Source organism: Petaurus breviceps, unplaced genomic scaffold (genome assembly GCF_028583685.1).
Source record: "Petaurus breviceps papuanus isolate PSGF00001 unplaced genomic scaffold, PetGlider_PUasm1.0 387, whole genome shotgun sequence".
Classification (NCBI taxonomy): Eukaryota; Metazoa; Chordata; class Mammalia; order Diprotodontia; family Petauridae; genus Petaurus; species Petaurus breviceps.
This window is the reverse complement of record NW_027186308.1, coordinates 362,078-380,095: the sequence shown is the minus strand read 5'-3', so window position 1 is coordinate 380,095 and position 18,018 is coordinate 362,078. Positions and strand designations below refer to the sequence as shown.

The 18,018-nt window shown below is 51.5% G+C and overlaps 2 protein-coding genes across 6 annotated transcripts in view; one reads left to right on the top strand and one right to left on the bottom strand.

The window, feature by feature from the left end:
* TSPEAR (thrombospondin type laminin G domain and EAR repeats) overlaps positions 1 to 18,018 on the top strand; it is a 173,530-nt gene that overhangs the window by 78,301 nt on the left and 77,211 nt on the right. The gene's annotated exons all lie outside the window — the stretch shown is intronic.
* On the bottom strand, positions 4,196 to 4,597 carry LOC138170787 (keratin-associated protein 10-9-like). Its single transcript, XM_069100264.1, has one exon. It carries the CDS (start codon positions 4,595 to 4,597, stop codon positions 4,196 to 4,198), a length of 402 nt encoding a protein of 133 aa, XP_068956365.1.

Sequence of the window (18,018 nt, the reverse complement as noted above, 5' to 3'; positions counted from 1 at the left end):
GGCTTTTATATCCCTCCTGCAGGAGGATGTGCCAAGGGGAGCCAGAGCCTTCTTCCCTGTTGTTGTTTATGGCTGGCTGCTTCCCTCAGATCCCGTCATTAGGTGGTGGTGACATGGTCCAGGAGATGGCCAGTGGCCCATCAACATCTCTACCAATGTGCTTGTATGTGTGTGTGTTTGTGACTGCACACATGTATGGCCGTGCTGGTGCTGTGAGGTGATGGTATCAGGTGACCTGGCTTCTGTTGGGTCCCTGCGGCCAAAGCTCATGCTGAATGTGAGTCAGTGGGTTTGGCTTCCTTTGAGTGGAAGGAAGGGCCCATTGGCAGTGACCATCATGGCCAGGCTGTCAGGGGCTGGGCCTTCTGTTTTCCGAATTTGGCTCTTTGTTGTAGATTCTTTGCCTTGTAAACTGAGTATTTTACCTTATTTTGCCTTCTTTAGGCCACATCCTTAATTGTGAGCATTGACCTTAGGGAGGAAAATGGATTGGCTGAAGATTGGGATCAGAATATCAGCAATGATGTTTACATTGTCATGTATTATGGCCATTTTCAGGGCTTGGCCACTCCATCTCCCCTTGAGTGTTTATGCTCTCCCATCAGCTCATGCTCCCCCATTTTTAGGGACCCCCACTAAACATTAGTTACCTTTTAAAAAAGTGATGTTTGCTTTAACGATTTGGCAAGAGGAGTCCTACAGACATTCCTCCAACACCTCGGGGGCATAGATGCCCTTTATACCACAGTTGATCCCACCATGATCCCATCCATAGGAAGCAACTTGGCGGAATGGATCTTCCTACTCTGCTGGCCTCCTAAAGTTTCCTCCCAAAGTCTGATGCTCGGAGCCTGGACACTGGACTGACTGGCTCCAACAGCCAGCCTGGATTCCAACCTCTGGATTCCTGTAATTTGTGTTGTGACCTAGATTGAGATTCTGCTCCTTGGTGCTAGAACAGAAAAGGAAAAGTCAAGAGTCCCAGGAGGCTCCACTTATCAGGGGCCATAGAGTCTTGGAGTAGGAAAGAGAGAGGTCCCATAACCCTTTCCATATGGTTCTCTTATCGGATGCTTTCATAACACCAGAGCTGAGCTAAAGACAAGCAAGGAAGCCCAAAACAGCAAAGAGGCAACAGAGAAAACGGTCAATGCGCAACAGCCACTTTGAATTCCTCCCAAACGAATCCAAGATCCTTCCCTTGGCCATGTGGGGTTTTACACTATAACCAGTAACAGGATGGTCCCATAGGTTTTAGTGTCCCCAAGGCACACCCCTTCCACACCATCACACTTCTGGACTCCTCCATGTGGAAGGATGGTGCTCAGGTGGTCTGGCCCTGGCCCAGCACCCCACTAAAGGGGCTGATAGCAAGCATGGAAGGAGGGTTGGATTTGGGGGAGGAGGGCCGAAAGCAAGGTCTTATTTGGATGTAAGATGTCACCGTTTGAATCATCAGCCCAAGCCCCTGGTGACAAGGACTTTCCCTTCTGGGTCTTCAGTCTCTGCAGCTCCTGCAGGGGCCATCAGTCCCCCAGCTGTGTCTCCCCAGGGGCTGCCTCCCAGGAGATTGCTGAGGGTCCTGACCTGGAAGCCCTGGTCTTCCCAAGGCCTGGGTGACCTGGGCTGTCTCCATTAGGGTCTGAGGAGAGACAGTGGTCAAGGGGGTGGTGCTGGCCTGATCTGCCAGTCCCCTGTTGCCTCCTGTCTCTTCTGTCCCAAGCCTTGCCATTTCAGCTTGGTTAGCTCTGGAGTCTGTGAGGAGGGCCAGTCTGGAAGCAAGTCCGGTGGTACAGCGCCAGCTTCTTCTACTCCTGTACTCTAGCTCCACGTGAGGAAAGTTCTGTCCTCGTGTTCCTAGCGCCTGGTACACGGATGCTTTACAAAAGGTTTTTGTTTGATTGGTTGACTGTGTGTTCCCATAACAGATTTAAAGCAGATGCTCGTTCTCATGCTATCCCCCTTTTATTAGCGACAATTACTGTCAGAGAGAGTCTAATGATTGCCTGAGTGAGGGGTAGACTCATCCCCCCCCCCATACCAGCTATTCCCTGGGGCTGCTGAAGGATCAGTGCTAGTCCTGCTAAGGTCAGCATACAAAGGAAGTCAGAAGTGATCCTGCCCACAACGACCTCCTGATCTCATGGAGACACAAACCTGGGGAGAGCTAGGTGTGGATGAGCCGTGCCTGGAGTCGGTGGAAGGTGCTGAGGGCATCTTCGACCCGACCCATCCATCATTAACCTGCCCACCTGCTGCTCTCAGCTGGTCTCCAGGCATGCCTTCCATGGCTTTGGCCTGGGCCCTGCCTTCTGTCCCCCACTGACTGTGGGATTTTGGCAGCGTCCACGGGCTCCAATGGGCGAATCACAATCCACTCCAGCCTCTCTCTTGAGCTGCAGTCACACATTGCCAATGGCCCGCTGGACATCTCTAACTGATTGGCCCATGAGCATTTCAAACTTCAAATGTCCAAAATAAAAAATGAACCCGTGACCTTTGCCCCCAAACCATTCCTTCTTCCCCACTTTTCTTTTGCCTTGGAGGGCACCAGAATTCTCCCAGTCACCCAGGCTGAAACCCAGGTGCCATGCTCAGTGCCTCAGTCTGACTCACCCACATCTCACCCATCTTGTGATTTTTTTCCTTCACAGAATCTTTCCCACAGTCCTCTTTACTCCTACGGCTACTGTACAGTTCTGACCCTCCTCACCTCTTCCTTGGACTAGCGTAATAGCTCCCCATCTCTCCCCACTCCAGGCCAACCACTTCTCAGAAGGATTTCCCTGAAGCAGAGGTCTGACCATGTCACTCCTCGATTCAGTAAACTCCAGGGGCTACCTATTACCTCCTGGATCGAATAGAAATCCCTGCTCGGCATTGTTAACCTGCAAGTTTGGTGACAGGAGACAAACAGGCTGGGCGACATACATTTCTACCATTTATTCCCTTAAAGTGAGCAGATGCATATACATGGAGCTAGAACCCCAGTTCTGACTGCCTGAACAATGAGATAGGCTCACATTCATGTTAGCGCCATCCCAATTCAGGGGGCTGGGTCACCCCAATTTACGGTCTCTGACCACGAGAAAGCAAGTTTCTTGGTTGTAAATACAGTTTGTCAAGATGATGGACAGAGCAGGGTCCGTTTGGAATTCATGGTCTCAGGACTTCTGCTTTCCTCCCACGCGGAGCGTGTCCCCAGGTAAGAGAAGCGTCACCATCCAGCCTTCTCTGGTCTCTGGAGTTGCTGACACAGCAAAACTCATTTTTAAAGCAAAGCAAAGCAGTCTGCTTATTGAGATACAGAAATGATATGTAATGATTAAAAATGCTACTTGTTTATCATCTGCATTGAAGGCCCTTCTCCATCGGGCCCCTTCCTGCCTTCCCACCTTCCCCAGGCCCTCCTCCTCCGGAAGGCTCGCATCTTCTGTCTCTGTCTTTGCTCTGATTGCCCCCGCCCTGCCCACTTGAGACCTCTCTCCTCGCCTCTGCTTTCTAGTTTGTCAGGCTTCCTGTGAGACTCAGCTCGAGTCCTACCTTCTGACTGCGACCTTTCCCCACCCCTTCATTGATACTGATAGCTCTTGTATGTACATGCTTGGCATCTGTCCATTAGAATGTAAGAGCCTTGAGGGCAGGGACAGTTTTGTCTTTTTGTGTCCCCCAAGCTTAGCTCAGGGCCTGCCACATAGTCAGCCCTCAACAGACACTTGTCGGCTGACTCACTGTGTTTCCTTTCTCCAAACCGTGGACCCAGTTTCCCAGCACATTGAGAGAGTTGAGAGCTGCCAGAGGGGTGGCCTGGGGCGCTCATGGAAGCCAAGGAATGAAAGAGAATGAGCTACATAAATGGCAGATCACATCAATTTATTAACTTGATGTTGCTTCTTGTCAAGGCAGACTCCAACAGCAAATATACAATGAGACCAACCCCTGAGAGATGAGATCCGAGCTCAGGTGAAGTGGACTAAGGAGCACAGCCAAGGGGCTGCCCGTGAGGGCCTTTGCCCCCTGGGTTTCAGGGAGGAGGTGGGGGAAATGGAAGCTCTTGTGGACTGGATCAGTGGCCCTGCTTCTGTGACCAGTGAAGGCGTCCAGTGTTCCAGCGGATCAGCAGAGCTGTGGCCACAATGACCCGAGTCAGGCTGTTTCCCCTCTCATCTCCTTAAACTATGAGTGGATGGTCTGTTCAGCAGCAGCAGGAGGGGGCACAGGTGGGTTTGCAGACCAAGGTTGTGTAGGAGGTTGGCTTGCAGCAGGAGACCTGGCAGGAGGGGACCCCACAGGCCACAGGCTTGCAGCACATGGGCACGCACACAGCAGGTTTGCAACTGACAGGCACACAGCAGGCAGACTGACAGGGACTGGGCACACAGCAGGTGGACTGGCAGGGGCTGCCTCCACAGCATGAGGGGGAGCAGCTGCCAGCTCCATAGGCTGCCAGGCAGCTGGTCACCACGGGGCAGGCTGGGCGGCACAGCAGGGCCACACAGGAGGCCGGGCGGCAGCAGGGACGGACACAGACGGGCTTGCAGCAGACGGGCACGGAGCAGGTCGGCTGGCAGCCAGAGGAACAGCTGGTGTGGCACATGGTGTCTGGGGTGGGTGGGACCTTTGGGAGAGGAGCAGAGGAGGAGGGAGGGGTGTGGACAGCTCCTTCCCCCTCCCCAAGGCTTTTATATCCTACAGAGTGTCCCAGCCACATGGCGGCTTTTCTTCCTTCTTCTTGTTTTCTTCATGTTCCCTCCCAACCCCTTATTACCCTGATGTATAACTTCCTGTGAGAGTTGACTCAGATCCCCAAACCAGCTTCTGAGGGTGATTGGGGCCTCCATTTATCAGTCTTTATTTCCTGGGGAAAGGGTATCTTGGTTCCAGTACCTGCAGATAAAGCCCCATTTCTACAGGGCCAGTGGCTTATCCCTCAACTCTCCCAGCAAAGCACGATCCCTCCTTCCTGCCTGATGGCCAAGTTCCTGCCAATCCCAAGCTCTTTCAATGGCTCTGTCCTATGCCCGTTCCCTCCACATGTGTGAACTGAGACCCATCCAGGGCTTCTCATCCCATGCCCTTTCTGTTCATGTTCTCCCACAGAGCCTCTAGGTCTACTCTCCTCATCTCCCTCTATCCCCGGGTGCTGGGGTTCCCTGGGGGCCACACCCCATCTGCCCCTCCTGGATGACTGACACACCAGAGTGCTGTCACCACCTCCACTTCCCAAATTTAGACCATCACTGCCAGGTACATGACCCATACACACCCCTCTGTGTTCCTGACAGATTCCTTTAGGTACCAGGATATTACAACCTGGATATAGGTTGTACAATCTATATACGTCATACAGATAGGATATATAACCCTAATTCTTTGGTTGATGTCCTGTTGTAGGACTTCACAAGGAAGACACAGATGAAAAAGATGAGGTTTGCAGCGAGAGGGTAGATTGGTATCCTCAACCCCCACCCAACAAAACCAACCGAAACGCTGCATGACTGAAGGGTGGCTCCCTTCATCACGAGGGGGAGGCGCCAGCCAGGCTTCCCAAATCCAACAGCAAGCCATTGCTCAAACTCTCACTCCTGACTCAGTGGGGCAGAGAGCAAAGGGCCCCCCCTGCTTTGGGCTTGTTGATCACAAAGTAAGCATTTGACTTTGCGAAGCAGGGCTCTCCTCTCCAGTGACCATCTGATCATTCAAGTCAAGCCTGGCATAGACCACAGTGTATGGTGTTCCTGTCATTCAAGTGGTGCTGGGCCCAGCCCCCGAGCATGTCCTGGGAAGACCCCAAGTGGAAGAGGGCCTCTCTTGGTATGGAAGTGGGACAGGTCACTGAACATGATGGAGGCCCCTCGGTGAGGTCGGTGATTACTCCAAAGAGGGTGTCGATCTTTAGAAAAAATTTGGTTAAAGGAGACAAACAAATAGTAATATAAAAATCACATTATTTATTCCTTATTACCTTAAGGCTAGCAGTACTTGCTGAAGGAGTACAGGACTAAAGTCCCAACTGACAAACAGAGGAATCATAAGACTTCATACATTTCAGAACCATTCCAATTCAGGATGATCATGTCACAAACTTTATGACTTCTATTAGTTACCATGAAAGAGTCCCTTGGTGGTAAATGCAAATTGACAAGGACCAGAGCAGGGTCAATTTACATTTTATGTTCTCAGGATGTCTGTTTTGCTCTCATGTGGAGTAAGTCCCAAGATAAGGGGAATCTTATCTCTGGTTTTTGAAGTTGCTAACACAGGAAAGTCATTTTTAAATCAACCAAAGCCGTTTGTTTGATTAATTCAGACTTTGGCCAAAATATGATATTTAATAATTATCAAGGGAAACTGGAAAATCCATAAAGGAAAAACCAGAGGGATGAAAAAATGTTCATTTCCTCAGTTATGACAGAGACATATGTCTCTGGAAGGCTAGTGTGCTGAGTGTGAACGTCAGTACTCACACAGTGATGCCACCGAGTCCTGGTGGCCTTGCACTGGCCACCACACTGCCCCTCCCCAGCCCAAGGCTCCCCCTCCTCTCTGCCCACTACCCCTCCCCAGCCCAAGATTCCTTCCTCCCTTATGCCCGCTGCCCCTCCCCACCCCAAGAGTCCTTTTCCTCTCCTCTGCCCACTGCCCCTCCCCAGCCCAAGGCTCCCCCTCCTCTCCTCTGCCCACTTCCCCTCTGCCACCCTGTAAGGGTTATGGGATTTAAAGATCTTCCATGCCCCATTGTACTTGCTGACGTGGCAGGAAGGGGCAGAGCAAGAGGAAGCGGAAGCCAAGCTAGAGTTCCTGTGGTGGCTAGTGGTGGCGGCAACAGTGGCAGCAGAGGCAGCTGCGGCAGCAGCGCGAAGCCCTTTTTGAGTCAGCCAGAATTTCTGCTAAGGACTCCTGCTGAGCACTGCCAGGGGCCGGAGCTGCTGGGAGTGCGCTTCCAGGACGCTCGGTGGTTGCTGTGAGTGGGGAGAGGAGGACCTTTGCCTGAGGTAGCCTGTTCTGTTTTAAAGGCTTGAAAATGTGGGTGCTTTCTACTTTATCTACCTGTGCCAATGTCATAACTACTCTGATGGCTTTCACTTTCTGGTTTTGGGACTCAGTCTTTTGGTATCTTAATAAATTTTCTAACTTATTCCCCCATATGGCAAGCATGATGTATTTTGTGATGGATAATTATATCAGCATATCTGTAATCTCCATAGGCATTGTGAATATGGCATTGCTGATACATTTGGCGATGAGGATGGGATCACAAAATGTCAGGCCTCTATTTGGAAGCAGTGGGTCTGTAGAGGGAGAAATGGCTATTCCAGGATGGGAGGATTTGCCTTATTCCTCTCTAGCCAGAGAATGGGCCAAAAGCACAGGGCCCTGTGAAAACTGGGAACCAAGGCTAAAAGAGGGAGAACCTGGAGATTTGGAAAGATGTTTGAAAGCAATACCCATAGAACCAGGCAAAGAACTGGCAGGAGTGTGCAGGAGAGGCTGGGTGCTGCTAACAAATTATCGCCTTATGTGTAAAAGTAGGGATAAGCTGCTGAAGGAAAGAGCTCGGATGGCTAGGGAGTCAAAACCCTGGTTTGCCCCAAGGTTCCCCCCACCCCACCCCTGAGAAGCTTTAGCTTCTTCCTAGGTTCTGCACAGAGACAGCTTCCCAAGCAAAGAATACTTTGTTTTTTTTCTGGTTGTCAGGGGTTTCTGAAATTCAGAAAACCTAGGTATAAATTTTGCCCCTCTCTGTAGCCCAGCCCCTCAGCTCCCTAAAGCTCAGGGGCAATTCTCCAAGAAAATGTTCTTCTTCTGGGAGCTCCCAACACCACTGAAATCAGGGATCTAGTTCTCGTCCCTCTCCACACTGGTGTTGACCCTCATAGAGGGCCGGCACTGTGGGAAGTTTTGTATCACCAGTCTAGAACCTAGTGCATGGCATACATAAGTCACTTACTACATGACCAATAAGTTGGACTGAACAAACAGACTGTAGGTGGAGCTCCTGTTTGACCCAGAATCTAAACAGAGGAAGAGAGCTGGTGGGAGAGTTTGTGGGAAAGGCCAAAGAGTTTCCAAGTACCCTGAAGGAGGCCAAGCTGTTTGTTTCTGGATCAATCCATTGACCCAGAAACCTGCTTGAGGTGAACACAGTTAGTGCTAGAGGCAGATGAAGAACTCCCAGATGTCGCCTGGCTCTCTGGGGCACAATGGCCAGAGGGGGAGGGAGCCCTCATTCTTCAAGAAGGCACCTGGCAATGCCCCTCGTGTGGTATGGGGTAGCAGATGAGCTTGGGGCTCAGAGGAGGGGTGATCCCTGGGGGCTGTAGTATCCAGGCAATGTTCCATGCACAGGAAGCTCCAAGTAGTGTAGAATGGGGGGGGGGGGCTTGCTGTCCAGAACAGTCCAAGAACTCCAGCAGGGGCCAGTGGAAGGTTTTCTGTGGCTTTCCAGTGCTTGGTGTTCAATAAAGGCCCCTTGGCTGGCTTGCTGACTCCATGCAAGCTTCCCAAACCACCCAGAGCCTCAGGGTCCTCTGCTCTAAGAAGGGCTAATCACACCTGCACTGCCCACTGCCCAGTGAGGAGAGAGTTCCCTGCTACCCTCAAGGCAGTGCATGGTATAAGCTGTTATTGTGGGGGGAATGGGCTGAAGGGAGATGGAGAGAGACAGAGGAAGTCCGTGAACACTCATGAAGAACCCTCCCCAAACCAGGTTAACGAACACCATATGCACCTGGAAGGGCAACTGTATGAGAAGGAAAGCTCTCGGAGAGCAGGAACGGGTTCATTTTTATGTCTCTGATGTCTAGTGCAGCGCCTGGTACCTAGGAGATGTTCAAAAAATGCCTATTTGACTAATTGCAAGAAGTCCCAAGAAGACAGACTATGGGCTGCCTGGTTCCTCTTGGCAGAAAGCAACTCCCTGCCAGCCTTTGTCCCTGCACTGTGGACACAGCCTTTCTCCCTCCGGGGCAGCTCTCAGGCTGTAGCTGAGACCCAGGAGCTGCCCAGACCAGCCTGTCAAAGTCACTGTCCATGAGGTCTGACAAGTCTCATATCAGTAAGTGGCTCTGACACGCTTGTCAGTCAGTGAGCCAATCATGCCTGAGTGGCCCTTCTCCCTTTGTCCTCCTCCTTTCAAGTCCCCCAGACTGAGGAGGCATGGAGCATCTTGCGTGAATGACCACGTCTTCCACCGATATCTGTAACCCCAGCTCTCCCGGGCTTGTGAAGCTGAGGTGAGTCTGGCAGATGAGAGCTGCTGGAGGGCAGGGCCTATGTCATTGGCTCCTACAGCCCAAGGCAGTAATCACTTCATAAATGTGGTTGAATTGAATTGAAAAGAAGAAACACTGCGCAAACTTCAGACCTAAGCAGAGAGACGGACCCTGAGCTGGACCCAGCCTCCCTTCCTCCACCCTCAGCAGGGAGCCTTGCGCCACCCCACCTGTTCCTGGCTGCAGTGTGAGCCAGGAACCCAGAAGCATGTGCAGCGACCAGCAAGGCTTCTAGTCAGGCAGTCAACTGGTGACCGGAGATCCCAATGGAAGCTAAAAGCTCAGGGCATTAAGACTTGGAGCCTCAGGTGAGGCCCCTACCTAACCTGCCCAAAGCACTGCTGATGGTTCACACATGTGCCCCTCAATCACACCCCAGCAACACACAGCTTTACTGAAATTCAGTGAGGCTGGGAATGTGAGAAACCTCAATCCCATCACCTGGGCAGCAGGAAGCCAAAGCCAGAGAGGTACAGGGAGGAAAGCTCCCAGGAGCCACAGGGAGGAAAACAGCTGCTGTTGGTTGTTTTGTATACATGCCTGCATGTGTGCACGTGCTCACGCATGCACACGCACATACACACACACTCATTTACACACTGCAGAGGGCTATAAAAGCCTTGATGAAGGGGGGAAGGAGCTGTCCACACCCCTCCCTCCTTCTCTGCTCCTCTCCCAAAGGTCCCACCCACCCCAGACACCATGTGCCACACCAGCTGTTCCTCTGGCTGCCAGCCGACCTGCTCCGTGCCCGTCTGCTGCAAGCCCGTCTGTGTCCGTCCCTGCTGCCGCCCGGCCTCCTGTGTGGCCCTGCTGTGCCGCCCAGCCTGCCCCGTGGTGACCAGCTGCCTGGCAGCCTATGGAGCTGGCAGCTGCTCCCCCTCATGCTGTGGAGGCAGCCCCTGCCAATCCACCTGCTGCCAGGCTGGACCCTGCATCCCTGCCTGCCATGTGCCCAGCCCCTGCCAGTCTGCCTGCTGCAAACCTGCTGTGTGTGTGCCCACGTGCTGCAAGCCTGTGGTCTGTGCAGTCCTCTCCTGCCAGGCCTCCTGCACCTCCCAGCTCTGTGGACCCACCTGCTCCCCCTCCTGTTGCTGAGCTCCTGTTGTCCCAGTTCACTTGAGAGGAGCCTGGATCGTCTGCTTCTCAGATAATTGTGGTCATAGTCTGTGACCCACAATAAGGGGCCTTCCCTGGGTCAAAGCTGAGCTGAGCTGCTGACCCGGGCCTTCCAATAGTTCTCCTTGTCCAGTCCATGCCCATTATAACACTTCTTCAAGGACCCTACTTTGAAACTATGTATCTGGGCTCTGATCTGCCCGGCTAGCGAATAAACTCCCTCGCGGTAATGGGTCACACCTTAAGCTTTGTCTCATCCTTTTCTCTCACAAGTTCCTAATGACATTTTGTTTCTTACATCATCATAGTTTCCCGTGTCCCTCCTCTTCCTAGAGAGCTTCCCCATATGACAAACAGTATTTTTTAGAAACGAAAACTGATCAAGACACGTGAAAAGCCTTAAAACACAAGTGATGGGCCACACCTGTGGACTCCTCTCTTCCCAGAGGGGGGGCTAGGAGTGTCTTCATTAGAGACTCACTGGGTCTTTGTCAGTTTTGTCCTTCCTGTATACATTGTTGCCATTACTATGCAGATGGTTTTCTTGGCTCTGCTGATTTCATTCTACGTAAGTTCAGATAGTTCTTTCCAGGATTCTCTGTATTCACTACATACATTGTTTCTTACAGCACAGTAATATTGCCTTGCATTCATGCACTACAATTTCTCTAGCCGTTCCCCACTTTGTGGACATCTACTTTGTTTTCAATTCTCAACTATCACAAAAAGTGTTACTATAAATATTCTGGGAACTTTCTTCTTATTGATGGCTTCCTTGGGGTAAAAGCCCAGTAAGGGAGTCTCTGGTTCAAGGGCAACAGATATTTTATTCACTTTATTTGTATAATTCCAAATTGCTTTTCACAGCTACATCAACAATGTATTAGTATGCTTATCGTTCCACAACCCTGCCAACATTGCTATTTTTGTCTATTTGCAGGGTGTGGGGTGAAACCTCTGAGTTATTTTGATTTGCATCTTTCGTAGTATTAGTGATTTGGAACATTCTTTCATGTGGTTGTGAATACTTTGCAATTCTTCTTTTGAGAACTTTGCTCATATGTTTTGACCACTAATCTATTGAGGAATGGGTGTTAGTCTTACATATATTTATTTGTTTATATATCTTGGATACTAAACCCTTATCAGAGAAATTTGATACTAGGAGTTTTTCCCATTTGGCCCCTTCCTTCAGGGATGGGGAACCTGCAGCCTTTAGGCCACATGTGGCACGACTTGAGGACCTAGAGGGCCATGTTTAGCCTCAAGGTCGCAGGTTCCCCACCTCTGGGAGATGAATTAGTGCCGTTTATGCAGAAGCTTCTCAGTTTTAAGCCATCAAAAATCAGCTACCTTATCTTTTGTAATTCTCTTTCTCTGTTGTCGGGTTAAGTCTCCTACTCACACCCATGGGAGGCATGTGGGCTATTTCTTTTCTAAATTATTTATTGGTGCTACTGGTCGTTCAGTCATGCCTGTCTCTTTGTGACCCCATGTGGTATTTTCTTGGCAAAGACACTGAAATTTGCCATTTCCTTTTTCAGCTCATTTTATAGATGAGAAAACGGAGGCAAAGAGGATTAAGTGACTTGCCCAGGGTCACACAGCTAATGAATGTCTCAGCCCAGGTTTGAACTCAGGGAGATGAATCTTCTTGGCTCAGGGCCTGCTGCTCTATCCCCTGTGCCACCCGGCACTCCACAAGTGACTCCACTGTGTCACTTGGCCTCTCAGTTTGTTTAGAGTATGATTTTTAATGCTAACATTCATTAGCCATTTAGAATGTATTGTGGAATATGGTGTAAGGTACTGGTCTAAGCCTAATTTCTGCCAGACTGCTTCCCCATCTTCCCAGCAGTATTTCCCCCCAAGTATTTCCACTTTATCAACAATTATTGGGTTATTAAGTCCTATTTCTTCTGCCTTTCCCTTGGCTAGTCTGATGGTTTTGGATCCTGATGCTTTAGAATACAGTCTGAGGTCTGGAACCCATGTTTTCTAAAGCTCTGCTTATATGAGACAGCACTGGAGCAGCAAAAATTCACATAGCCCCTGAGATGCACTTTTTGTACGGACAAGAGGAGGTTGTTGTAAAGAGAATAGGAGCAAGATGAGGCCTGGGTTTCAGATAAATTTAGATGTGGATTTATTGATCAAGCAGGTGACTGCCTGGAGTATACGCTCAAATCAGGCAGCCCAGAATTGGGGTACAGGCAATGCTTATAAAGGCAAAAACCAGAAAAAGCCACAATTGGGGAGGGGAGCTACCATAAGCAATGACATACAGATGCCAAGAGCGGCCATTGGTTGGATCTATAGCTCAGGGCTAATCTGGGAATCGTGGCACAATGTGTGAAAGTGGTCCCTCCTAGAACAGGGTGGAGGGTGCAGGGGAAGTGGAGTTCCCAGAACAGGCTGGGGTCATGGAACAGGTCAGAGTCATGCTCTGGGTGAAGTGTGTGGGGGACCCTGCTTGGTCAGCATTCTGGGTGGAGGACGTTGCTGGGTCAGCATCCCATAGCAGGGTGATCTCTTGCATGGGATAGACTTGCCCCATGATCTCTATACAGACTTGATACGAGGAGTTTTCCCCATTTGACCCCTTCCTTCAGGGGTGGGGAACCTGCAGCCTTCAGGCCACACTTGAGGACCTAGAGGGCCATGTTTGGCCTCAAGGTCGCAGATTCCCTACCCCATAATCCTTATACCAAATGCTGCTTCAAGGCTTACTGATTTGGGGAAGTACTAATTTAGTGGAAAGATAAGGGAGCAGGGGGCTATGCCTTGGGTGATTCACTTTTACCCAGGACTAAACCTTTAAGGTATTACAAGCAATTTCAGGGTTTAGGATAAAGACAAAGACAAATATAAAGGGGCTCAAGCGTGGCTGAATGGTGGGCTGCATGTGATTTGGGTTTTGGTAAGAGAAGATGAGATTGCCCGAGGGGCGCTGGAAGGTGTGGATTTGAGATCTCAGCCCAAGAGTTACCTTGGCAGCAGTACCCAGGGGAAGGTGCCTCTTGGTGTGTCTGCATCCCTCTGCCAATTCTCCTCTTCCCCTTCTCCTACTCTCTGGCATTAACATCCTCTTCACATAGAATGAACTCGCTGACTCTATTCCCAACTTTAAGAACCGGTGGTGGGACGTCAGAGACTGTGAGATCAGTGTGTCCTGAAGCAAAGGCTTTGTAACCTGTACACTGAAGACAGCAGATTGAGGAAGCAGGCCACCAAATGCTGGGTTCTGATAGCCTGAAGCCCCCAGCCCCCAGTCAGACCTAGTTCCTCTCCATGCTTTGAGATGGTACAGTCATTTCTCTCTTTGGGATTATCGAACACAAACCATCCAAAGGGCCAGGACCCAGATTTCTGGCTGGGCGTCCCTCCCCTCTGGCGCTCCCCATCTTTCCCCAGTCAGGTAGCCCACTGGGGGAAGTGACCCTCCATGGTGCTACTCTGTTCATCTGGCTTCTCAAGAGGGAGAGCTGCTCAGCTCTATTCCCTGTCATTCCCTCACATTCACATTCTTCCTGCTTCAGGGAGCCAAGGCTTCCATGTGGACTGTGAATGGACACGGGCTCTGACAGGAAGACTGTCTTAGCAGAGTGCCCTTGCTGTCCCCATGAGCGCACTGTTATCCTAAGTGCCAGCTCAGAGGTCAGGAGACAGCAAGTTAAGGCTGAGAGTGAGAAGCTTTGTTTCAGAGATAGTATCCCTGCCAAATGGGCCGAGCGGTCCGGAAAGTCTGGTCCCAGCTCTCCTCCAGCTTCCTCTGTGGGCACCAGCTGCCCTGACCATCCTGAGGCTGATTTGACCCCTACGGGCGACTTTCAATATTTGGCGTGTTACACTTGCCTCTGCCTCGTGCCTTCAGAGCAGAGTGGCTGCCCACCCTTACCCCAATGCAAATCTTGACTGTCTCCACCCTGTGAGAAATGTCCTGTTGACTAGACCAGTACTCATGGAATGATTCATCAGCCTCTCTGCTGAACCCTGGCTGCAGTCAGGAGGGGGCTACACACTCCATGCTGTGAATGGGGGAGAGAGGCAGACCTAGCACCTCAGGGCTACACGGAACTCCACAGAAAGGAATAATTAGTGCAGACCCGAGTCTGCTCAGCACCTTTCAGTCCTAAGAGAGTTCCAGGGACCTAGGAGATGAAATGACTGGACCAAGGTCTCCCAGACAGGCAGGGGCAGAGACAGAACTGGGCCTAGGCTACAGTGAGGGTCACACAGTTAGTCATTGTCTGAGGCAGGATTCAAACCCAAGTATCCCTCACTCCAAGGACTATAGGCCATGCCCTGTGCCATCAGCTGCCTCAGCAAACTCTATCCCTGCCTTTGGGTCTTTGGTAATATATGTGTACGTGTGAATGTGGACCCAGTCTGTGACAGCTGTCCACAAGGGATGCAGACAGTTGTTCTGTTGTGAGGAGGGTATCACTGAGTTAAGGCAGGGATTCATCACCTTTGTTGGGTCATGACCCCCCAGTGCTCAGTCTGAGGGAGCTTGTGGGTCTGGACCCCATATCACAACCTTGGTCTTGAATTCCTAAAATAAAATACACAGAAAACCAAGACTTAGTAAAAATCAAGGTGTCGTTTTTCCCACTCAAATTCAGACCCCAGGAAAAATCCGGTCTGTGGAGTCCAAGATAGGAAGCCCAGGGCCAGGCAGATCAGAGGAGGTTTGATGAGAGCAACAGCTGACGTGGTTCCAGTCCCAGCCCTGCTTCTTGTAGGCCAGCCTGGAGCCCATGTGATGCCAGCTTAGTCCTTATGCTCTCAGGGGAGTTTGAGTGGTCTCTGAAGTTCTGTGAGGGGATTGTGCCAAAAAACCTGGAGTAAGCTCATGAGAAGAGCAGTGGGGAGATGGGGGACCAGAGGCAGAAGTATAGAAGAGAGGCCCATGTCCCCAGACTGCAGCTGCTGGCAAAGCCAGTCTGAGAATCTGGAGCTTTATCCTATGAGGAAAGCACAGTGGGTGCAGGTCTGAATGCATAATAGCACTGACCCAGGGCACAGAGCCAGTGACTCTGCCTGGCCCAAGAGTTGTGATATCATTGTTAGAGAAATGAGTGCCAGGAGAGAAAACCTTCCTTCTCCTCCCCAAAGGAATGTGCCCAGTGAACAACAGGACCGTGACCACATGAACAGAAGAGTTGGGGGGCGGGGAGTGGAGAGAGGCACTGAAGATGGGCTGTGGTGGGGACCCTCTTCCATTCCCCATTCCTCATGGGGGTCTCCGTGTCTCACTGGGAGCCGGATGGTCCCAGAGGTGGGGGCTGACGCCAACCTGACGGGACCAAAAACTTGTCACCATCTCATGAACCCTTGGAAGCCCCGGGAATATGCTGGAAATGGTGCCCAGGCCAGGAACCAAGACACACAATGAGAAGGCCGTGGTGAGAGCAGGCAAGTTGTCTGGATAAAGGTGCAGGGAGGTTAGAATGCAGCCTACTTCCATGACGACCTGTGGAGCCCAGCCTCCCTCAGCACTTACAGCCTGGCAGTGTGAATCACACAGAAGGCAGGGTGCGCTTGACTTACAGATGTGACCAGCTGGCGTGGTGACTGTCTGGAAAGGGCAAAGCAGAGTCCCCAGAGAAGCAAGTTATTTCCATGGAAGGAAGGATGGAAGGCTGAGGACTGACCTGAGGTCATGGTCCCAGGGAAGTCACTGTACCTTCTGGGGTCTCAGCTTCCTCTTCTGTAAATTGAAAGGATCAGACTAGACGGTTTATAAGGGTATCTTCTGACTAGGTGTGAGATCCCATGATCCATGTCTCAGGAAACACCACAGCAGGCTAATAAGATGCTGGGAGAGGAAACAAGGAAGGCATCTGCTGTATTGGTTACTGTGGCATGTGCACATACACACACACTCACACACTCAAGCACACACAGGGCAGAGGGCCATAAAAGCCTGGGGGAGGGGGAAGGAGCTGTCCAAAGCCTTCCCTCCTCCTCGCTCCTCTCCCAAAGGTCCCACCCACCCCACACACCATGTCCCTCACCAGCTGCTCCTCTGGCTGCCAGCTGACCTGCTCCATGCCCGTCTGCTGCAAGCCCGTCTGTGTCCATCCCTGCTGCCGCCCGGCCTCCTGTGTGCCCTTCTGTGCCGCCCAGCCTGCCGCGTGGTGACCAGATGCCTGGCAGCCTATGGAGCTGGAAGTTGCTCCCCTTCCTGCTGTGTGCCCAGCCCCTGCCAGTCTGCCTGCTGTGTGCCCAGCCCCTGCCAGTCTTCCTGCTGTGTATCCAGACCCTGCCAGTCTGCCTGCTGTGTGCCCAGCCCCTGCCAGTCTGCCTGCTGCAAGCCTGTCTGCTGCAAACCAGCTCTGTGTGTGCCCGTGTGCTGCAAGCCTGTGGCCTTTGGGGACCCCTCCTACCAGGTGTCCTGCTGCCAGCCGGCCTCCTCCTGCACCCCCTCCTACTGCTGAGCACAAGCCTTTGAAGGGTTACTGTAGGCACAGCTTAGCTGTTCACTTGGAGCAGGTATTTCCTGGTCCCATCCCATCCCAGGTGAGGAGAAGTGACCAGTTTCCCCACAAAGACCCTCCCTGAACCTCTAGCTGGATTAAAGGAGTCTGTGTCAGGGTTTTGCAGTTGGAGAGCTGAGCTGGCTTTGACTCCCTGGGTGACCCTTCAGGTTCTGCCACCTCCCTCTGCCTCAGTTTACATGTCTGTCAGGTGAAGATATTCATAACAAGGATAAGGGATTCCATAAATATGAAACTCTGTCCACCTGGAAGCGTTGCATCAGCACCAAAGATGAAGGAAGTCAGCTTGTTCCTGATGTGCATTGGACCCTCTGGGAGGTCCTGGGCTCCTCTGGGCCTTATTTTCCTCTCCTTGTGACATCAGGTCTGGGCACCGTCCACAGCCAAGGAAGCTGCTTTTTCATTGCACCGATGCCATCTTACTCACCAACTGAATAAACTCGCAAGACCTTCCACATGTGCTCAGGTTTCTTCTTCTATTGGATGGCTTTTAAAACCCCAGGTCCTCAGGGAGAGTGAGAGCAAGTGTAATTCTGCCCAGTTCTGTCCAACCCACCCACATGGACTCGGTTCCCTCTGTCCTCCTTATGTTAGGGCCGCCTGGAGAAAGGCAGAGTGAGTGAGGGTGCCTGGAGATCTGGCTGGGGCTCAGGAATGCCCCAGATAGTGCTGTCTATGGACAAGAAGGTCCCTGGGGCCACCTGCTCAACTTTTGTTAAGAATGGGAAAGAGAATCATCTCCAACCTTCATTGGTTCTTGGACCTGAAGTGGGAGTGGCTAAGGAGGAGAGGAGAGAGGAACAGAGGAGGTGCAGGGTGTGAAGTCAGAGAAAGGAGACAGTGGGGGAAATCCTTCCAAAGCAGGTGCTATGCCCATAAAGACTATTTTCTGAGTATACGAATAACCTTTGGAACTACATTGGGGGATGCCCACAGGACAAAAGAAAGAAGCTTGGGAGGGTCTTTAGGCTGAAGTGTGTGACCAGCAGTAACCTGCAGGGGAAGGGTGGACTGGGCTGGGTCCTCACGGTCCATCCCAGCAGAAGAGATGGTGGGGCCAGCCTTGTGGTGTGACGAAGATTACTGGACAGCCGATGTGAGTGCTATGCCAGACTCCCTGA